The 16588-nt window shown below is 30.3% G+C and overlaps 1 protein-coding gene across 2 annotated transcripts in view; it reads right to left on the reverse strand.

Annotated features, from left to right (window-relative positions):
* The window catches only part of LOC127698854 (aftiphilin-like), a 538231-nt gene that overhangs the window by 517535 nt on the left and 4108 nt on the right, over positions 1-16588 (reverse strand). For both annotated transcript variants that reach the window (XR_007980971.1, XM_052202550.1), the window contains exons 2-4: positions 10309-12494; positions 8331-8416; positions 6091-6214 (exon numbers count right to left, since the gene is read on the reverse strand). Coding sequence is in view for 1 of the 2 variants with exons in the window: in XM_052202550.1 (XP_052058510.1) it covers positions 6091-6214; positions 8331-8416; positions 10309-12462 (2364 nt within the window). In the remaining variant the exon portion in view is untranslated. The remainder of the gene's footprint in view (positions 1-6090; positions 6215-8330; positions 8417-10308; positions 12495-16588) is intronic.

Here is a 16588-nt window from a genome sequence, read left to right on the forward strand (position 1 = left end):
TGTTGGAACCTAGGTCTAAAATAGAATCATTAGGACTTAAGTCTTGATGAAGTCATATATTCCAATGAAGACCAATTCCTTTCAAAATTCCCCAACACACATAAAAACAAATATGGCCAGCATTTTTTCATGTGAAATAACATACAAAAAAAAAAGATTTCCAAAGACATTGGGTATTAAGGAACCATAACTCTCATCATAAAGGGTAGATCTACCATAAAAAGTTGGCTGCATTTTGACAAAATAAATAGTAGACAGTGTTTACAAATATTAAAACAACTGGTTAGAAAAGTTGAGAAAATATCAATATCAAATTCAAAATAAAACAAAATTGCACCATTTTGCAGTCAAGAAAGGTGAATAAAACCTGTTAAATCTTCCCCCTCTTTTTCATCAAACATCCTCCACTTGAATGCTGTTTTTTACAACCATTACACATGTATTACAGCATAAATCATATACATGTATACTTAACAACACAAATAATGCACCATATCTTCACATGCACAGTAGTTTCACAATTTCTTGTTTTTGCTAAAAATTTGTTGAAATATAGTATATTTTATGCATATAATCTTGCAATTAATGCAGAGTTTATAGAGAAATTTCAATGTTAGTGGAGACAAGTTAATGGAGATTTCAACCATAAAAGTCATATATCAAAAGTCTGAGATAAGTCAATTGGAAATTGGCCATTAGACAAGAATTCAACTAAAAAACTGAAAATCAAAGTCATTTTTATCGAAAAGATACACACGACTTTAGTTTTCACAAATTTGGCACTACTTTTTTTTTTGGAGATGTCAAAATTTAAAATTAATTCACAATTTTGGTATTTATGACTTCAAATATGTTATATTAAAATTTTGACTCATTTCAATCACTTTTAAAAAAAGTAACATACCATAGAAATTTTTACTCCAAAGAAATTAATGGAGGTGGTGCATTTCTTTTGTTGTTGAGTATATTTATTAACACATTTTCTTTCAATTTTATTTTGAGTAATGTAAAAGCTATACTAAAAATGTCATATATTGAATTAAAAACTCCAGGTTAAAGAAAAATTCACCTGAATCAAGCTGTTTCATTCGAGCAATATTGATTTAATATCAATCAATTTTCAAATAGCTCTGGATAAAATTCAAATGATTAATTGAAAAAAAATTGTCAACACATGTGCTTGTTATGCTGCAAAGCTTACATAAACAATTTCGCACAGTGAAAACATTTAGAAAGGAAAACTAATTCAATCTATAAATCCATGAAGATGATATCATTTCAAACAAATAAAGAGCAATGGAGGATCTCTACAGAGATAAAAAAATAAAAGAATAAAACTAGTTTTGTTTATTTCTTTAATATCAAAGACAAATGCCATTTTTTATATAACAACAAAATTAATAAATACTGTAAATTCAGAACTTTTGTGATGTCTTATAACCGTAAAAAATGCAACTGGGCAAGTGTGCTATAAGTAAGAATTACCCATTTAAAAATTTTTGTATCATTATTTTTTTCAACATTTTTCCTGTTTATCAACAATGGTATAATTAATAAATGCACCAAATATTATCTGAATTTACAGTTACTGATCAACAACATTAGGTTTTTAATTGTTCATATCAAACAATTTAATTTTTGCTCCAAGTATAAATTAATCATCTTCATGCATTCAATCAATCTAAAAAAAAAGTGCCACCCTGTCTTTTCTACTCATATAACAAATATCAGATTCGTACAAAAAAGGTTAAAGTACATAAATATAAATAAATTTTCATACAGTGAAATTATTGAATAAATCATTGCAAAATCTTAAAAAGAACAAAAGTTGCTACTTTTAGAACAAAAACAAACAAAAATCAAGCTACACAACTTAATCAATTAATAAGAATTGTATCTCAGAATATGCTGTTTAACTGTTTTTTACCAAGCATTGATTTCATATACCTTCATTTTTCAAAATAAAATTTGGTTAAAAGATACCCCTCTTTAAAGTTAAGTGTTTTTACTTTTGAAATCATGTTTTATTTTTTTCAAAAAATATGTGCTGTTTTCAGGGCAAAACCAAACCAAAGAAATGGGTATTAAATATAAAGTATCATTAATTTGATAACATTTTAATAAATGCAGATTTATCACAATATCGTTTTCACTAGATTTTCTTCAACATTCCTGATAATTCTTCTGGTACTAGAATTTCTGATCAATCCTATATCATCATACTAGCACTGCTAATAAATTTGAGCACATGTTCCTTAAATTAACACTGCTTATAAGTTGTAAATAAAACTCACACTATTAACACATAACTGTTGTGTTCTAGTCTTCACACTGATACAAGATTCCTATATGTTCCTTATACTCACACAGTTACTCAAATTTTAAGATTTAAAATTTTATACTACTAAAACTATTAAAACACTTTCTAATGTGTTCTTATGCTCACACTAACAGACTGATAGATTTTCTAATGTGTTCTAATGTTCACACTATCATTTGATTTTCTGATGTGTTCTAATGCTTACAGTATCAGTAGATTTTCTAATGTGTTCAAATGCTCACACTTTAAGTAGATTTTCTGATGTGTACAAATGCTCACACTATCAGTATATTTTCTAATGTGTTCTAATGCTCACCCTTTAAATATATTTTCTGTTTTTTTTTTCTCCAAATACTCACACAGTTACAAGCAATATACGCAAAGTAACTAGATTTTCTGATATGTTCTTACTACTAGTACTGTTACTAGATTTTTTGATATGTCCTACTACTCACACTTTTAATAGATTTTCTGATATGTTCCAACTACTCACACATTTATGATATGTTCCTACTAGTTACTGTTACTGTAATATCTTAAATTTTTGAAAACTAACAGTATTAAAACAATTTCTAATGTGTTCTCATGCCCACACTATCACCAGATTTTCTCAAGTATTTGACTGCTCACACTATGCGTATATTTTCTAGTGTGTTCTTATGCTCAAATTTCAAGTCAAATTTTAGTTGCTTCAATATGCTCATTTCAGACAGAGTGGCACTTAACAGTAGAGACAAACGTAAGCATATAAAATAACTTACTAAAACAGATAGCAAATTCAACACACTGACTAGATAATTATCCAAGAGAACACAAATTTACATGACAATCAGGATTGTTAAATGTGAGTGTTTAGATATACATTCTGATGATTTTAACAATATTAACAACAACAATGGATCGAAGACTCAAATGGCCATGATGTGCAGAATGTTTCTTTAACAATGAAAATGGTCTATAATGAAAATTTAAATATATATATATATGCAAAAAAATCTTTTAACAACTCCATAATATGACATGCACAGCTACAATAGGTGTGCAAACTTACTATAAAGTTTCAAAGATCCAGGTGAAAAACTGAAGAAGGAGATGATTAAACAAAATAGGTACTGTCTTTTGAAAATTTTGATGAAAATGACAAGTTTTCAATGTCTGAAAATTCAAAAAATCTTAAAACAATTACATGCTCGTAAGTACACAGCTCCAATATATGTGTGCAATCTTTCTGTAAAGTTTCAAGGAAACTGGTGGAAACTATTGAAGGGGACTCCAAAAAAAAGCACCCATTTTCCTTCCAAATCAGACTTCCCCAGCATTACCACACTAAAGACCAGTTTTAAAGCACTTTAAATGAAACCTGTCCATAAATTAAATTCATATTTTGCATAACCCTACACCAAATATTTAATCCTAAATTCCTGAATTTGACATTGGATATACCCATCCTTTAATGTGATATGGGTTTACTACATAGAGCAATAATCAAGAAGTAAATTAAACATGGTTTATAACCGTTACTTCAATATATTTTCAGCTTTAAAGGCATATTGGAAAAAATAATAGCAAATACAATGTATTTGATCCAGAGCAATGTTGTGCATTGCAGGGAACCAGTGCTTCTTGTCAAAAAGTCGGATAATCTCATCAAAGATTTTTTGTGCTAAATTCTGACTTTGAGAAAAGGGTAATACTATTCAATTTTGTATAGTTGGTGAGATCAACCTATTATTTAGTGAGATCAAAAACACATAAATCAGATACATGATTTTCTGAAATTTTCAAACTTTCTGTATTCTTTTAATGAAATAATGACAAATCCTACACTTTTATAAACAAATTAAGAGATTATACAAACCAAGTATCTTAAAAAGGTATCACATTTACCCAATTTTCCAAAGCAATAGGCTGTTTAAAATTATCAGGTTTTGGAATAATTATGAAAAATATTTATGGTGCCCATACTTGAGGTCTATATATCTAAATGGGTATAAATTCCATTATTTCTATGCCTGAACTCAGTTCATCATAATTAAATGACACAATTTAACGAAATACTTTCTGATGACATTTTTTGTCAAAACTTCCTTTTTCAATAAATAAAGGAGGGGTATGTTTGATGGCAGTCATCAATCATAATTCTGGGATCATAGTTGTGCCATCTTTCTACAGTTTTTTTTAAATTAATTTTCTCTTATACATCGTAGGATTTGTCAGAATATTTTCACTGATTTTGTTGTTGTCAAATTATGTTTTTCCAGTAACTGAATAAAAAATGGTTAGAGCCATCATGAATAAAAAAATTATGAATCTAATACAAATGAATAAAAAAATATGAAAGCAACTAAGGTTTTTTACTTGATTTGGTTAATTTACCTGTAAATTCTTTCTATTTAAGGTTGTCTTGTTGGTTAGTAGGCAGGAGAATTGTAAAAAAAATTCATGAACAATGCAACCTATAGTTGACTGATAGATTTCCGACAAAAATGTTTTCTACGTTCATCAAGTAATTGCAATAGCTTATACTGGCCATCAATGTTAACTGGGTATAACAATAAATCTGTGATTATAATACATCTAAACAGATCTATAACAAAACAAAGCAATTCCATGCATTTTAACTATTCAAAATAGTTGTCTCATTTTATCTAATTACTAATAGTCAAAGCTACATAAACATATTTTCTAAAGAAAAGTTGTTTTATAGTTTGAATATAATAGGAATTCTTAACAAATTCAAAGGAGCAAATATACAATTTTTTAACAGTTTAAACTAAAATTCAAGTAAAAACGATTGATAGCTACAACAAAACTAATCATTTTTAAATCTAGTTTGTGTTGATTACAATGCTTTCTATTAAAGTTAAAATATTCAGTTGACTAAGAAAATTTACTTCTCTTGGATGTCATTTACTATGTCAAGCTGGTTAATACTAGATAATATGAGACATCATATTTCCATAAATAGAATAAATAAATTATCAAGATGCAGTCTAATCTATAAATAAAACTAAAATTTGTGACACTCAATCTATAATTAAACTAAAATTTGTGACACTCAATAATCTATTTGTGACATATAATAAAACTGTATATAATGTCAAATAAATAAATTGTATAACTTCAATCTATACACCAAATTAAAAAGCCAGATACCCTAATGTCCATATTTTTATTTACAAAATTAGCAACAACAAAAAATTAGTTTAATGCACCAATTAATACATATCTACAAAAATATAATATATGGAGTTGTTTGAAAATAGTTTTTCATCAAAACAGATTAAGTACAAATTAGTAAAAATGTCAAGAACGATACAAAAGTTAAAACTTAATGATAATAAATATGCTGCTTTGAGCAAAAATGTATAGAACGTTGCAAAAGTAATATCTAAATGCTAATAAACTTGCTGCTTTGAGCAAAAATTGAATTAATTGTACCTTAGAAACATTTTATGCAACATGAAGAATTAGAAATGAAAGCACTTTGGCATAATATATTGAATTAATCACATTGCTTTGATCCAGATGGGTTTTTTTCAACATATATTAATATAAAATGTGACAGACACAAAAAAGCACAAGAGGTGACTAGATAAAACTTAATCAAAATCCGACTCATCTTCAAAATTAAATTTCAATAACTTGTTTTATATATTGGTAAATCATTGACAGCGAAAAAACATTCTTCTGAATCAGATTTTAATTAAATAAATAAATAATTATACTTCTATAAAACAAAGCATCTAAAATTGCTTGGGTTTCCTTACTATATTCTTAGTATCAATCTTCAGCGAGACATATAGATTTTTGTTACAAGAACATTGTGGCCATTTCAGTTGCCCAGAGTTATCCATCTTCTGAATTTTCATCCATAACTGGTTACTGTTGTCTCTGTAAAAAAAAGCAAACAATATGGTCTACCGATATATATATATATATATATAGAAGTCTATAAAAAGGACCAACCAGCAAATTAAATATGTACTGGATCGTCTAGAATAAGTCTAAAAATTTGCACAACAGTACTAATACAAGATGGTAATATACGAAGATGATGTTATAAAATCGTGTTGACAAATTTTTCGGCTTAACAAATAGCCTTTGTCAGTGTCAATAATTTTAACAATACTGGTATTCCTTCGTCAGTGTCAATAATTTTAACAATACTGGTATTCCTTCGTCAGTGTCAATAATTTTAACAATACTGGTATTTCTTCGTCAGTGTCAATAATTTTAACAATACTGGTATTCCTTCGTCAGTGTCAATAATTTTAACAATACTGGTATTGTTAAAATTATTGACACTGACGAAGGCTATTTGTTAAGCCGAAATATTTGTCAACACGGTTTTATAACATCATCTTCGTACATGTATATTACCATCTTGTATTAGTACCGTTGTGCAAATTTTTAGACTTATTTATATATATGCTCATTACTGCTTTCCCAGTTGGAGTGGGAAGATGGTACAACTTCAGGCTTGTCCATACTGTCCTCCATCAACTAACTATTTTATATCATATATATTTTTCCATATTATATTTTCATAATGCAAATCAGAGATTTAAATTTTTTTTAAGTAGCCTCTTGGGATTGGAGGGCCGTGTATAGAAAAAGAAAATCATCTTCAACTACTGTGTACTTGAGTTTAAGTCTGTCCACTTATAAATTTGATACCTTTTTCAGCTTAAGAATCTAATGATCTTGACCCTCATACGACATTTTGTATAAATCGGAGGAGTTTTGGTAATTTTTTCCTGTGTGTTCAGTGCAAGATAGTAGATAACACAATGTTTATACTGTATCATGTGTTGTTATGCTAAGTACTGTACCTGATGATACTACTCAAACAATTTATGATATAATAACATTGTGTTAAAGAGAATAAACTGTTATCACAGAGATAAGTCTTGCCTTTTTGTAATTTTGATAATGCAAATGTTGAAATTAAAATAGCAATACTTTAACATGTAAGTTATGCAAATGTTCAAAGTCGATGAACCATGACTGAAGGTACATGGCTAAAAAATCTCCATGGAAATGAGATGTGCCAATGCTAATACAACTGCATACCAAATACCATTGACTTATTATAAGTCGTTCCCTTTAAACAAACCTAAACACAAACATTAACTTGTAAACTATGTAAAAGTTTCAAAGTCATTGAACCATGATCAGGGGTGGGGCTATATAATCTCCATGGAAACAATACTTGCAAATGCCAATAAATTTGCATACCAAATATCATTGACTTAACATTAGCAGGTCATCTTAAACTGATCTAATCACAAACTAATACATGTAAACTAAGCAAAAGTTTCAAAGTAAATAGACCATGACTGAGGGGGCGGGGCCAAATATTCTCCATGGAAATGAGATATGCTAATGCTTATACAACTGAACACCAATTAACATTGGCCTACCACTAATGGTTCCCCTTGAACTGACCTAATCACAAACTAATACATGATAACTTAGCAAAATTTTCAAAGTCTATAGACCATGACTAAGGGGGCGGAGCAAAATAATCTCCATGGAAATGAGATATGCAAATGCTTATGCAACTGCATACCAAATATCATTGACCTACCACTAGTGGTTCACCGTGAACTAGATCTAATCACAAACTAATACATTGTTGACGCCGCCGCCGGAAACAACATACCTATGTCTCGCTTTTTGACTCTGTCAAGGCGAGACAAAAATGAGACAAATTACCCATTTTACAGTGGAGTGTGTTTTCTGGTTGTCATTTTGTGTATACAAAACAACACATGTAGTGCAAGTTTCTTATACTGTTATATATTTAACACCATAGAATATTTTGTTTCTGCATGTGATTTTTTTTAAATAGCTCTTGATAAAACTGTTCATCTGCAAAAAAATTAGTTTACAGACGAATTGTGCTAACATAATAATGCTGTAAATAAATGCTTGCTAATTCATTTCCCCTTTCATTATCTAAATATAATAATAAATCACCTACATTTTATAATCATGTACTTACTCTACAACAACATCTAAATCAGAAGTGCTCTCAGATACTACTGCAGTGTTCTCAAAACATCCAGACAACAAGCTGCCAACATTTTTCTACAAAAAACACAAATTTAGTGGTGAGTTCAAACCTTTCAGAGTTGCTACATGTATCAGAATGGCATTAATCTCATACCTTATTTATTTCCAGTATCAAAGGTTGTGGGTTTGATTTCTGCCTGTGTAAAACCAGACTTTCATTTTCATTTTATATACATTGAAATTATTGCATGAATAAAATATCCTTACATGTACAAATATTTGTAGAAGGCATTCAATCAGAAGCCAGTAAACTGGTTGCGCAGAAAAAATTTGCATGAGAATATAATTGTACATGTACATTGAAGATAAGGGCATAAAAAATTCAGAAAATTTTCATTCACAAAAGGTAGCTAATTAATCACTATTATCAACCTAAACACAAGTGTCAAGTTTCAATTAAATCAACACAATCATATTCAACTCTAGTTATTTTGTGATATAAATGTGGTGATGATGATGGATATGTGTTGATGTAATTGACATCCAGTGAAAAATATTACAAGCATATCAGGATGAGATCGTGCTTATGAGACATGAATATGAACCATACTTTGAACAAATCTACAGTATTGTCTTAGGGTCAATTACCATAATGATTTCTAATTATAATCATGATAATCTTTAACATTGTATGTACATCATGTACATTATGTATTTTCTTTAAAAAAATCTACATTGTACTGTAATGGTTTTTATTATTTCTAATAAATATTTATCTTTATCTGTTTATTTGAACAAAGCTTTACATGTTTTATGTAATTCACCTACAGGGAGATGTCTTAAATTTATACAACATATATATATATTATATGCATTTGTACATGAAATATCTTGTCATGTTTACTTTGTCCCATTAATTGTTTGTTTTTTTTTCACTTGTGAAAGATATTTATGTCATGCAAAATAAAACACTGCATATTTACCATGTACATGTACGTGAACACAACTTTTTTATTGACTTCATTTTTGACATAAAACAGATAATCATTGACGTTTTCATGTACATGTACTTCCAAAATTCACCTTATTCCCACGTTTTTAGTCTACTGCACTCTATAGATTAGACAGACTGTTTTCTTTTGTTCTCATGTAAGATTTGCAAGAAGATTTACTGATTCATTTATTTTTCAATGTTTTTGTAACAAAAACTTTAGTGGATTATCCATTGATGGTAAAGGAAATTCCACATGAACAATCACATTCATGTACATGTAATCAAAGTAGATGATTTACATTATATTGATCATGATTACATTTTTATGTATCTTAGGAAAAATTTTGCACCCTGTTACAGAGGTGTGTCAGTGGTAGTCTGCTAGGTTGTGGCAAGCATCACTTGCAAAGTTACCCAACCTGCAATGATTTAATATTTAAATTTAATACATTGTAGGCATTTGTGAGGATTCTGAAGTGAAATATAACCTGATTTCAACTTGTATGTGTAGAAAAAGATGATTTTGATTAAATGAATTACTAGACAGGTGGTTCATCATTATTTTAACAATATGTTATTTTGTGGTTCTGCAGCAGCAAAGTGATTTAATCAGTAATTTAAAAGTCATATTCTCTGTGAATGCTGGTGATTGCAGGTGTCAGACTCAATCTGAAACAAGCATTTGCACTATATTCAATAGACATTTAGACTTGTAAATCAGAAATCTATCACTCTTAATCACTTGCAATCACCCTGTTTGACTGTGTTCACTTAACACCAGTAAACATGGTACAGGTGATTTTAAGCAGAATCACCTAGTGTGCAGGGATTGGGTCGATTACTTTAAAATGTAACCTATTAAATTACAATTACACCTAAATTCAAATGTAATTGATCATGATTATAATTACTTTAGATTATAATTACTGGGTCTGGTACTTTTTATCAAAATGAAACCCTTTTCTTAACTCACCTGAGTAGATGATTTGGATTCAACAGGTGTTTTTACAGGTTCTGGTGTGGTTGTTTGTTGGAATGTTGCCCAGTCTGCTTTGTCACTGGCTTGGAATGAAGACGTCTGCTCCTGTGATCCTGTGGCACTGAAGTCAGTAAATTCATCACCTTTTGTGGCTGAGCTAAAGTCTGCAAATTCATCATCACTTTCAAACTTGTCTTCTGAATTGTTGAAATTTCCAAATTTGGAATCACCATTTTCTTTTACTGCAGAACTAAAGTCTGCAAATTCATCGTCTTTTGAAGCTGAGCTAAAGTCAGCAAATTCATCATCCTTTGCAGCTGAGCTAAAGTCGGCAAATTCATCATCTGCAATTTGGTCAACCTCCTTCTGTTCATTTTCATTTTGTGTTGATGAAAAGTTTGCAAAATTATCTTTTTCAACATTGACTGTTGAGGAATTTGAAAGTTCAATTTGTTCATCATCAACAGGTTTTAAACCCGAGTTATTGGAACATGCTTCTGTGTCTACTGAGCCGCCTATACTTTCACCTTCAGACTTTGTAGATTCATTTGTTGTACCAGAAGTTAAATTATCGATTCCATCACTATCTGTTCCAACTGGTGCAGAACTAAAGTCTGCAAATTCATCTTCATCTGAAATATCTTTATCTGAATCATCTTTAATAACTTCATCCTCTTTTTCTTCTTCTGGAACAGATTTAAAACTTGCTACAGATTCTTCTTTACTTTCTCCTGCAGACGACAAACTGACATTTTCAATATCTTTGTCAACATCTCCTGTTGTTTCACTGAATTCTGCAAATTCCACTTTATCTTCGAATTCCAGGTCTTTAATCTCAGTTTCTTGATTTCCATCATTTTTCATACACAAACTTACTTTTTCATTATTTTCAGAATCGTTGACCTGTACTGAATTTTCAAATTCTACTTTATCACTTTGCACTAAATTTTCAGAAGAGTGATTTTCCCTGCCTTCCGCTATACTAAAATCGGCAAATTCTTTACCAGAATTTTCCAAATCATCACAACTTGTAATCTTCTTATCCTCTGAAATCCCACTTATTTTATCAGTCTCTTCTGGGGAGTTGGTATTAAGGTTATCATTTTCAGAATTTTTATCATCTTCCTTGCCTTCACAAACCTCAAACTCCCCTGAATGTAAGGTATTATCACACAAGTTTTCTTCAGACAAATGCATTGAATTTTCAACATTATCTGTCTGTTTCTGAACATCATTTTGGTTCACATTTTCCTGACTGGCTGCATACTCAATACTGCATTGTTTTTCTTCATGACTAGAACATATTTCATCACTAGAAATTACATTGTCATTGTCCAACGAACTACACGAATTAGAGAGGACACTTTCTTCATTAATTTCATTAGTTTCTAATGGACAACTACCTATAGATTCTTCAACAATGGAGTCCTTTTTATTTTCATTTTCCGTATCAACATTACAAATGCTCTCAACTTCCTCAGATTCCACGCTTTGAGTTAAATGTTTAGTTGAAGAAGATATTTCACCATCGTCATTTTGACCAATGTGATTTCCATTCTTAATTAATATTTCCTCAGAATTAGTATTTAAGTCATTGTTTTGCAATGTTGTTTCATTGGATGGAATGTCGTCTGGTGTATTTTGGAATGTCTCTTGGTCAGTAGAAATTTCTGAATGATCGCTTTTTGTGTCTTCGGAAATAGGAACTGGAGACACATCAAATAACCCTGAATCTCCTGTAGAATTTCCACTGATTGTGTCTGATGTTTTACTTTCTGTTAAGTCTGTGTGTTGGTCATTAGACACGTCATTTGATATGTTATTATAAGGCAAGGATTTATCTAAATTAAGTGATAATGGACTTGATTTAGTTTTGCAATTTTCAATTTTTTCTGCATTTGTGAAATGTTGAGGTAATTTATTGGTAATGTTAGCATTGACTTCGTCTAATGTTGTGGATTGATCTCCATTTATTGAGTTGTTCCATGCATTTGTATGATCAGTACTGATGGAGTTGTTCCAGGTACTCGGAGTCTCATCTGCTCCCATAAACCCTCCAAAATCATCATCATCTCCCCAGTCATCAAAACCCCCTGTATCCTCCAAAGGGGGTGGGGAAGATGAAACAATTGGTATTACATTTGACATGTTTATTTCATCACTCTTTACAGATTGAAGTCCTAAAAAAAAAAGCAATATATATATATATAAAATGAAAATCTAAATTTGTATTATACATTTAGTACAGAATTATATAAATTGACAGAGACATGACAGACAAATTTCAATGTGAAGACTTGGGCAAACAAGTTGAAATATTGGCTGTGATTGCCACATTAAAAACTAACCATGATCTATTTACTAGCACATACGTACACACGTTGAAAAAAGTTTTTCCATTTCAAAAAATGCATGGCAAAGGCAATTTTATTAAAACAAGATACATGTACATGTATCTTTACCATTGTTAACACTTAAAATGTGCATTTACACATATATATGACCAGAAGTTTTCTTCACAGTCCTGAAAATTTGTCCTCATAACTTAAATCAATATTCCTGATATTGTGACCATTTGGTCTAATCTGACACCAATTGATGTTTTGACCCCAAATAGAAAGCGACGTAGGATCTGGGGGTAAATTCTGCAAAATCCTGCATTCTGGCACTCTCCTGGCAGCAAAATTATTTATTTGGAAATCTTGATTTTATATAGAAAAGTTAAAAAATTTCAAAAAAAAAAACTAAATTTCACCAGTTAAATTTTTTTTCTTGGTCTGGTTTTTAATCCTCAACTGTAAATTATTGTTTACAATAATGGCATTTGATCACTGAGTCCTTGATTCCCTGTCATATTCAAATTGTACCAAACCAAAGTTGCAAACATGTTATTTTAATTGAACATTTAAATAGAAAAAAAAAAAACATTCAAAATTCCTTTTAGGTGTAATACCACCATTGATTTTCCCCTATTAGTCTTTGTTAAATTTGCACTTTTCAAAAAATTGTGCAGAATTTATCTTTGTTTCAAATAAAGAAATACTTGGCATGAGTAAAGTTTTATCCTGTCCAGTACTATAGAAAAAATTTCACATAACATTTCATTGCATATAAGAAAATAACCATCACTGGAAGTTAACCAATCAAATTTTCCCCCTTTTTTAACCTGTGTACAAGCTTTAGTAACCATGTAACCTCAAGTTTCCAAAATATTCTATAGAAACCCCAAATAAAGAAATAATGGTGCTTTGAAATACCCAAGATATATGTTTATGACTCAGAAATGTTTTACTGCAATGAAATGTAGGATCAATTACCTACAACTGTCAAATTCAAGGGAATATTTTTTTTCGACCTATTTTCGTATGCAACCGGATGTGACGTACTATGATTTGGTGGTATTACACCTAAAGAAGACTTTTCTGTTGAATAAACTGAATGTGACTTTTTTCCTTTGTAATACTGGTTATTTCAAGCATTCCTGTCAAGTTTTGTCATAATCAGTTCAATAGTTTGAGAAAAATCTAGTATAATGTAAGACGACATCTACAGCGATTCGTGCAAAATTTCTTCGAAAAATTCAAACCAAGCCGCATCATGATAGAATATAGTGTGGACCAATAAATGATCAAATATTTATCTCATCTGCCTACAAACAGTTGAATATGATACAAAAGATGACTTTAGGATGATAAATACTACTAATGGACCTCTTATTCTTCCTTATAAAGTCTCTTTTGGTCCATTTATACCTCTCATTTCCTCAAAATTTCTACTTTTTAGGCCAATAAATAAATATTTTGGGGTAACTTTCACTCATTTATGATAGAAATGTTATTATAAATGATTAATTGAAGTATTCAAGCTGCTTGAACTATCCGTATAAAAGTTTACTGTCTCCAAGGAGGTTTCAATAAGTCCTTGCGTAAAACTTAAATTTACGCCGCGTTCCAGAGAGGGACATAAAAAACTTCTCTTTTGGTGAATAATTTGTTGTTACTGCTTTAAAAATAATTTCATTTACTTAAAACTATATATTTATTAAAGTATTTCTTAGGAAAATTTTTCTAGTATAGCAGAATATAAGAAATAAGGAGAAAAAGCTCCCCAAGACTCTAAGTATGGCTTGTTCTGTCAACTAATATTCATGGTAAAGTCCTATTTCAAGGAAATTTTCTCATAAAATGTATTTTGGAGACTCAATCCACTCAGAATATTTCATTATTTGTAATATTTCACTTAAATAGCAAGAAATTTTAACACATGAGAGTACTCACAAGGTCAAAGGTGCATGTACAGCTTCCCATATTAGGTGTAATACCACCATTGATTTTCCCCTATTAGTCTTTGTTAAATTTGCACTTTTCAAAAAATTGTGCAGAATTTATCTTTGTTTCAAATAAAGAAATACTTGGCATGAGTAAAGTTTTATCCTGTCCAGTACTATAGAAAAAATTTCACATAACATTTCATTGCATATAAGAAAATAACCATCACTGGAAGTTAACCAATCAAATTTTCCCCCTTTTTTAACCTGTGTACAAGCTTTAGTAACCATGTAACCTCAAGTTTCCAAAATATTCTATAGAAACCCCAAATAAAGAAATAATGGTGCTTTGAAATACCCAAGATATATGTTTATGACTCAGAAATGTTTTACTGCAATGAAATGTAGGATCAATTACCTACAACTGTCAAATTCAAGGGAATATTTTTTTTCGACCTATTTTCGTATGCAACCGGATGTGACGTACTATGATTTGGTGGTATTACACCTTTAGATAGATCGTAACTTTGGTAATACTTTGTTCTGTCTTGTTAGCCTTTCCTTTAAAGCGGTGCAGGGTTGGTAAAGAGTGTGTTCAAATTGGTCTGGTGAGACCATTTCACTGACTGATTATTATGATTGAAATATAATAATCGCAAAGGTGGAAGAAGGGTGTATAAATTTCCTTACGAGAAAAACAACAGTGACAGAGAAATTTTCATCTTCAGATCGATCAAAGCTTAACTTAATTCATCATCTTTTAAAAATAGAATAATCACAGAGGTTTAATTACGCAAGGTGAATTATTAAAATTAAAAATCATGCCGCACTTCTGTTTTGTGTCGTTCGCTGTTCCATTTAACCTGTCACGGGTTAAACAGAACGGACAGAACGACACCAAAAGAAGTGTTCCAGATACAGGAGTACTATTTCCATAACACGAAGAAGAAATATTCAACTGGACCCGTGTTTCGATCTTACCAAAACGTTTGTGGGGGAGCGTCAATCAGTGGGTGACCAGTTTAAGAAGCATACGCTAAAACTTATTAAACAAGTCAGAGACTTTGTCATTAGAAATATATTGTTAAAATGTCTGTTTTTTAAATTTTTATTTACACTGAAAAAGTTGGCGACAGAGATTAGATTTTTATTTGCCCACACTGGAATTTGCTCACAATGGTGACCGCTAATTTCAAACCCTGCAGTATTACTCTCTGACCAGAAACGTACACGAAATGAATTGTTTAACCCTATAAATAATATGACTGTACAGTAAAAATGGATATAATCCCAAAAATTGAGTATCAAATTCCAGTTATTTATCTTTCATAATTACTGTCATTGCACACATATTCATGTAAATGACAATATTTTTCCACTTCAATACCATGCATTTTCAAATGAGAACTGATTTAAAGTTAGTGGCCTACAAAAATTCACTACCTTGAAGGCATTAAACTTTTACAGTGCTGTTAAGTCTCACGCAATGTGCATGAGACTCACGCATTTTCATGCTTATTTGGCTTTATTTTCCTTTGATCTATTGTTTTTTTCTCTTTGATCTTTACAAATTTTGCCAAATCTCACGCATTTGCTTCATGAAAACTTGACAGCTCTGCTTTTAACAAAATGATCTTTCAATTATGGTATTTTAGGGCAAACTTTTGCATGAATGTTGGTACCATGACAGAAATATCATGATATCCAAAGATTGCAGTAAATTGATTGGGTATAATATATTTATCCATTAATATGGATAAATAAAGATTCTACACTGCTTCGAATGTGATGTGATATTACTCATCTCACGATAGTTAAATTTTCAAATATAATTAAAACATGAGGCTAGCCAATCAGGGTTTTCCCTGGGTCAATTTTCTTTTTCGCCACCTCTTTCGCCATAAACAATATATTTTCGCCACTTTCCATTTTTTGGCCAATTAACATAAACATATTTTTCGATTAAAATTTTCCTTCTTTCTAACTAACAAAAAAACAATTCAGTTT

This window comes from Mytilus californianus, unplaced genomic scaffold (genome assembly GCF_021869535.1).
Source record: "Mytilus californianus isolate M0D057914Y unplaced genomic scaffold, xbMytCali1.0.p SCAF_4, whole genome shotgun sequence".
Classification (NCBI taxonomy): Eukaryota; Metazoa; Mollusca; class Bivalvia; order Mytilida; family Mytilidae; genus Mytilus; species Mytilus californianus.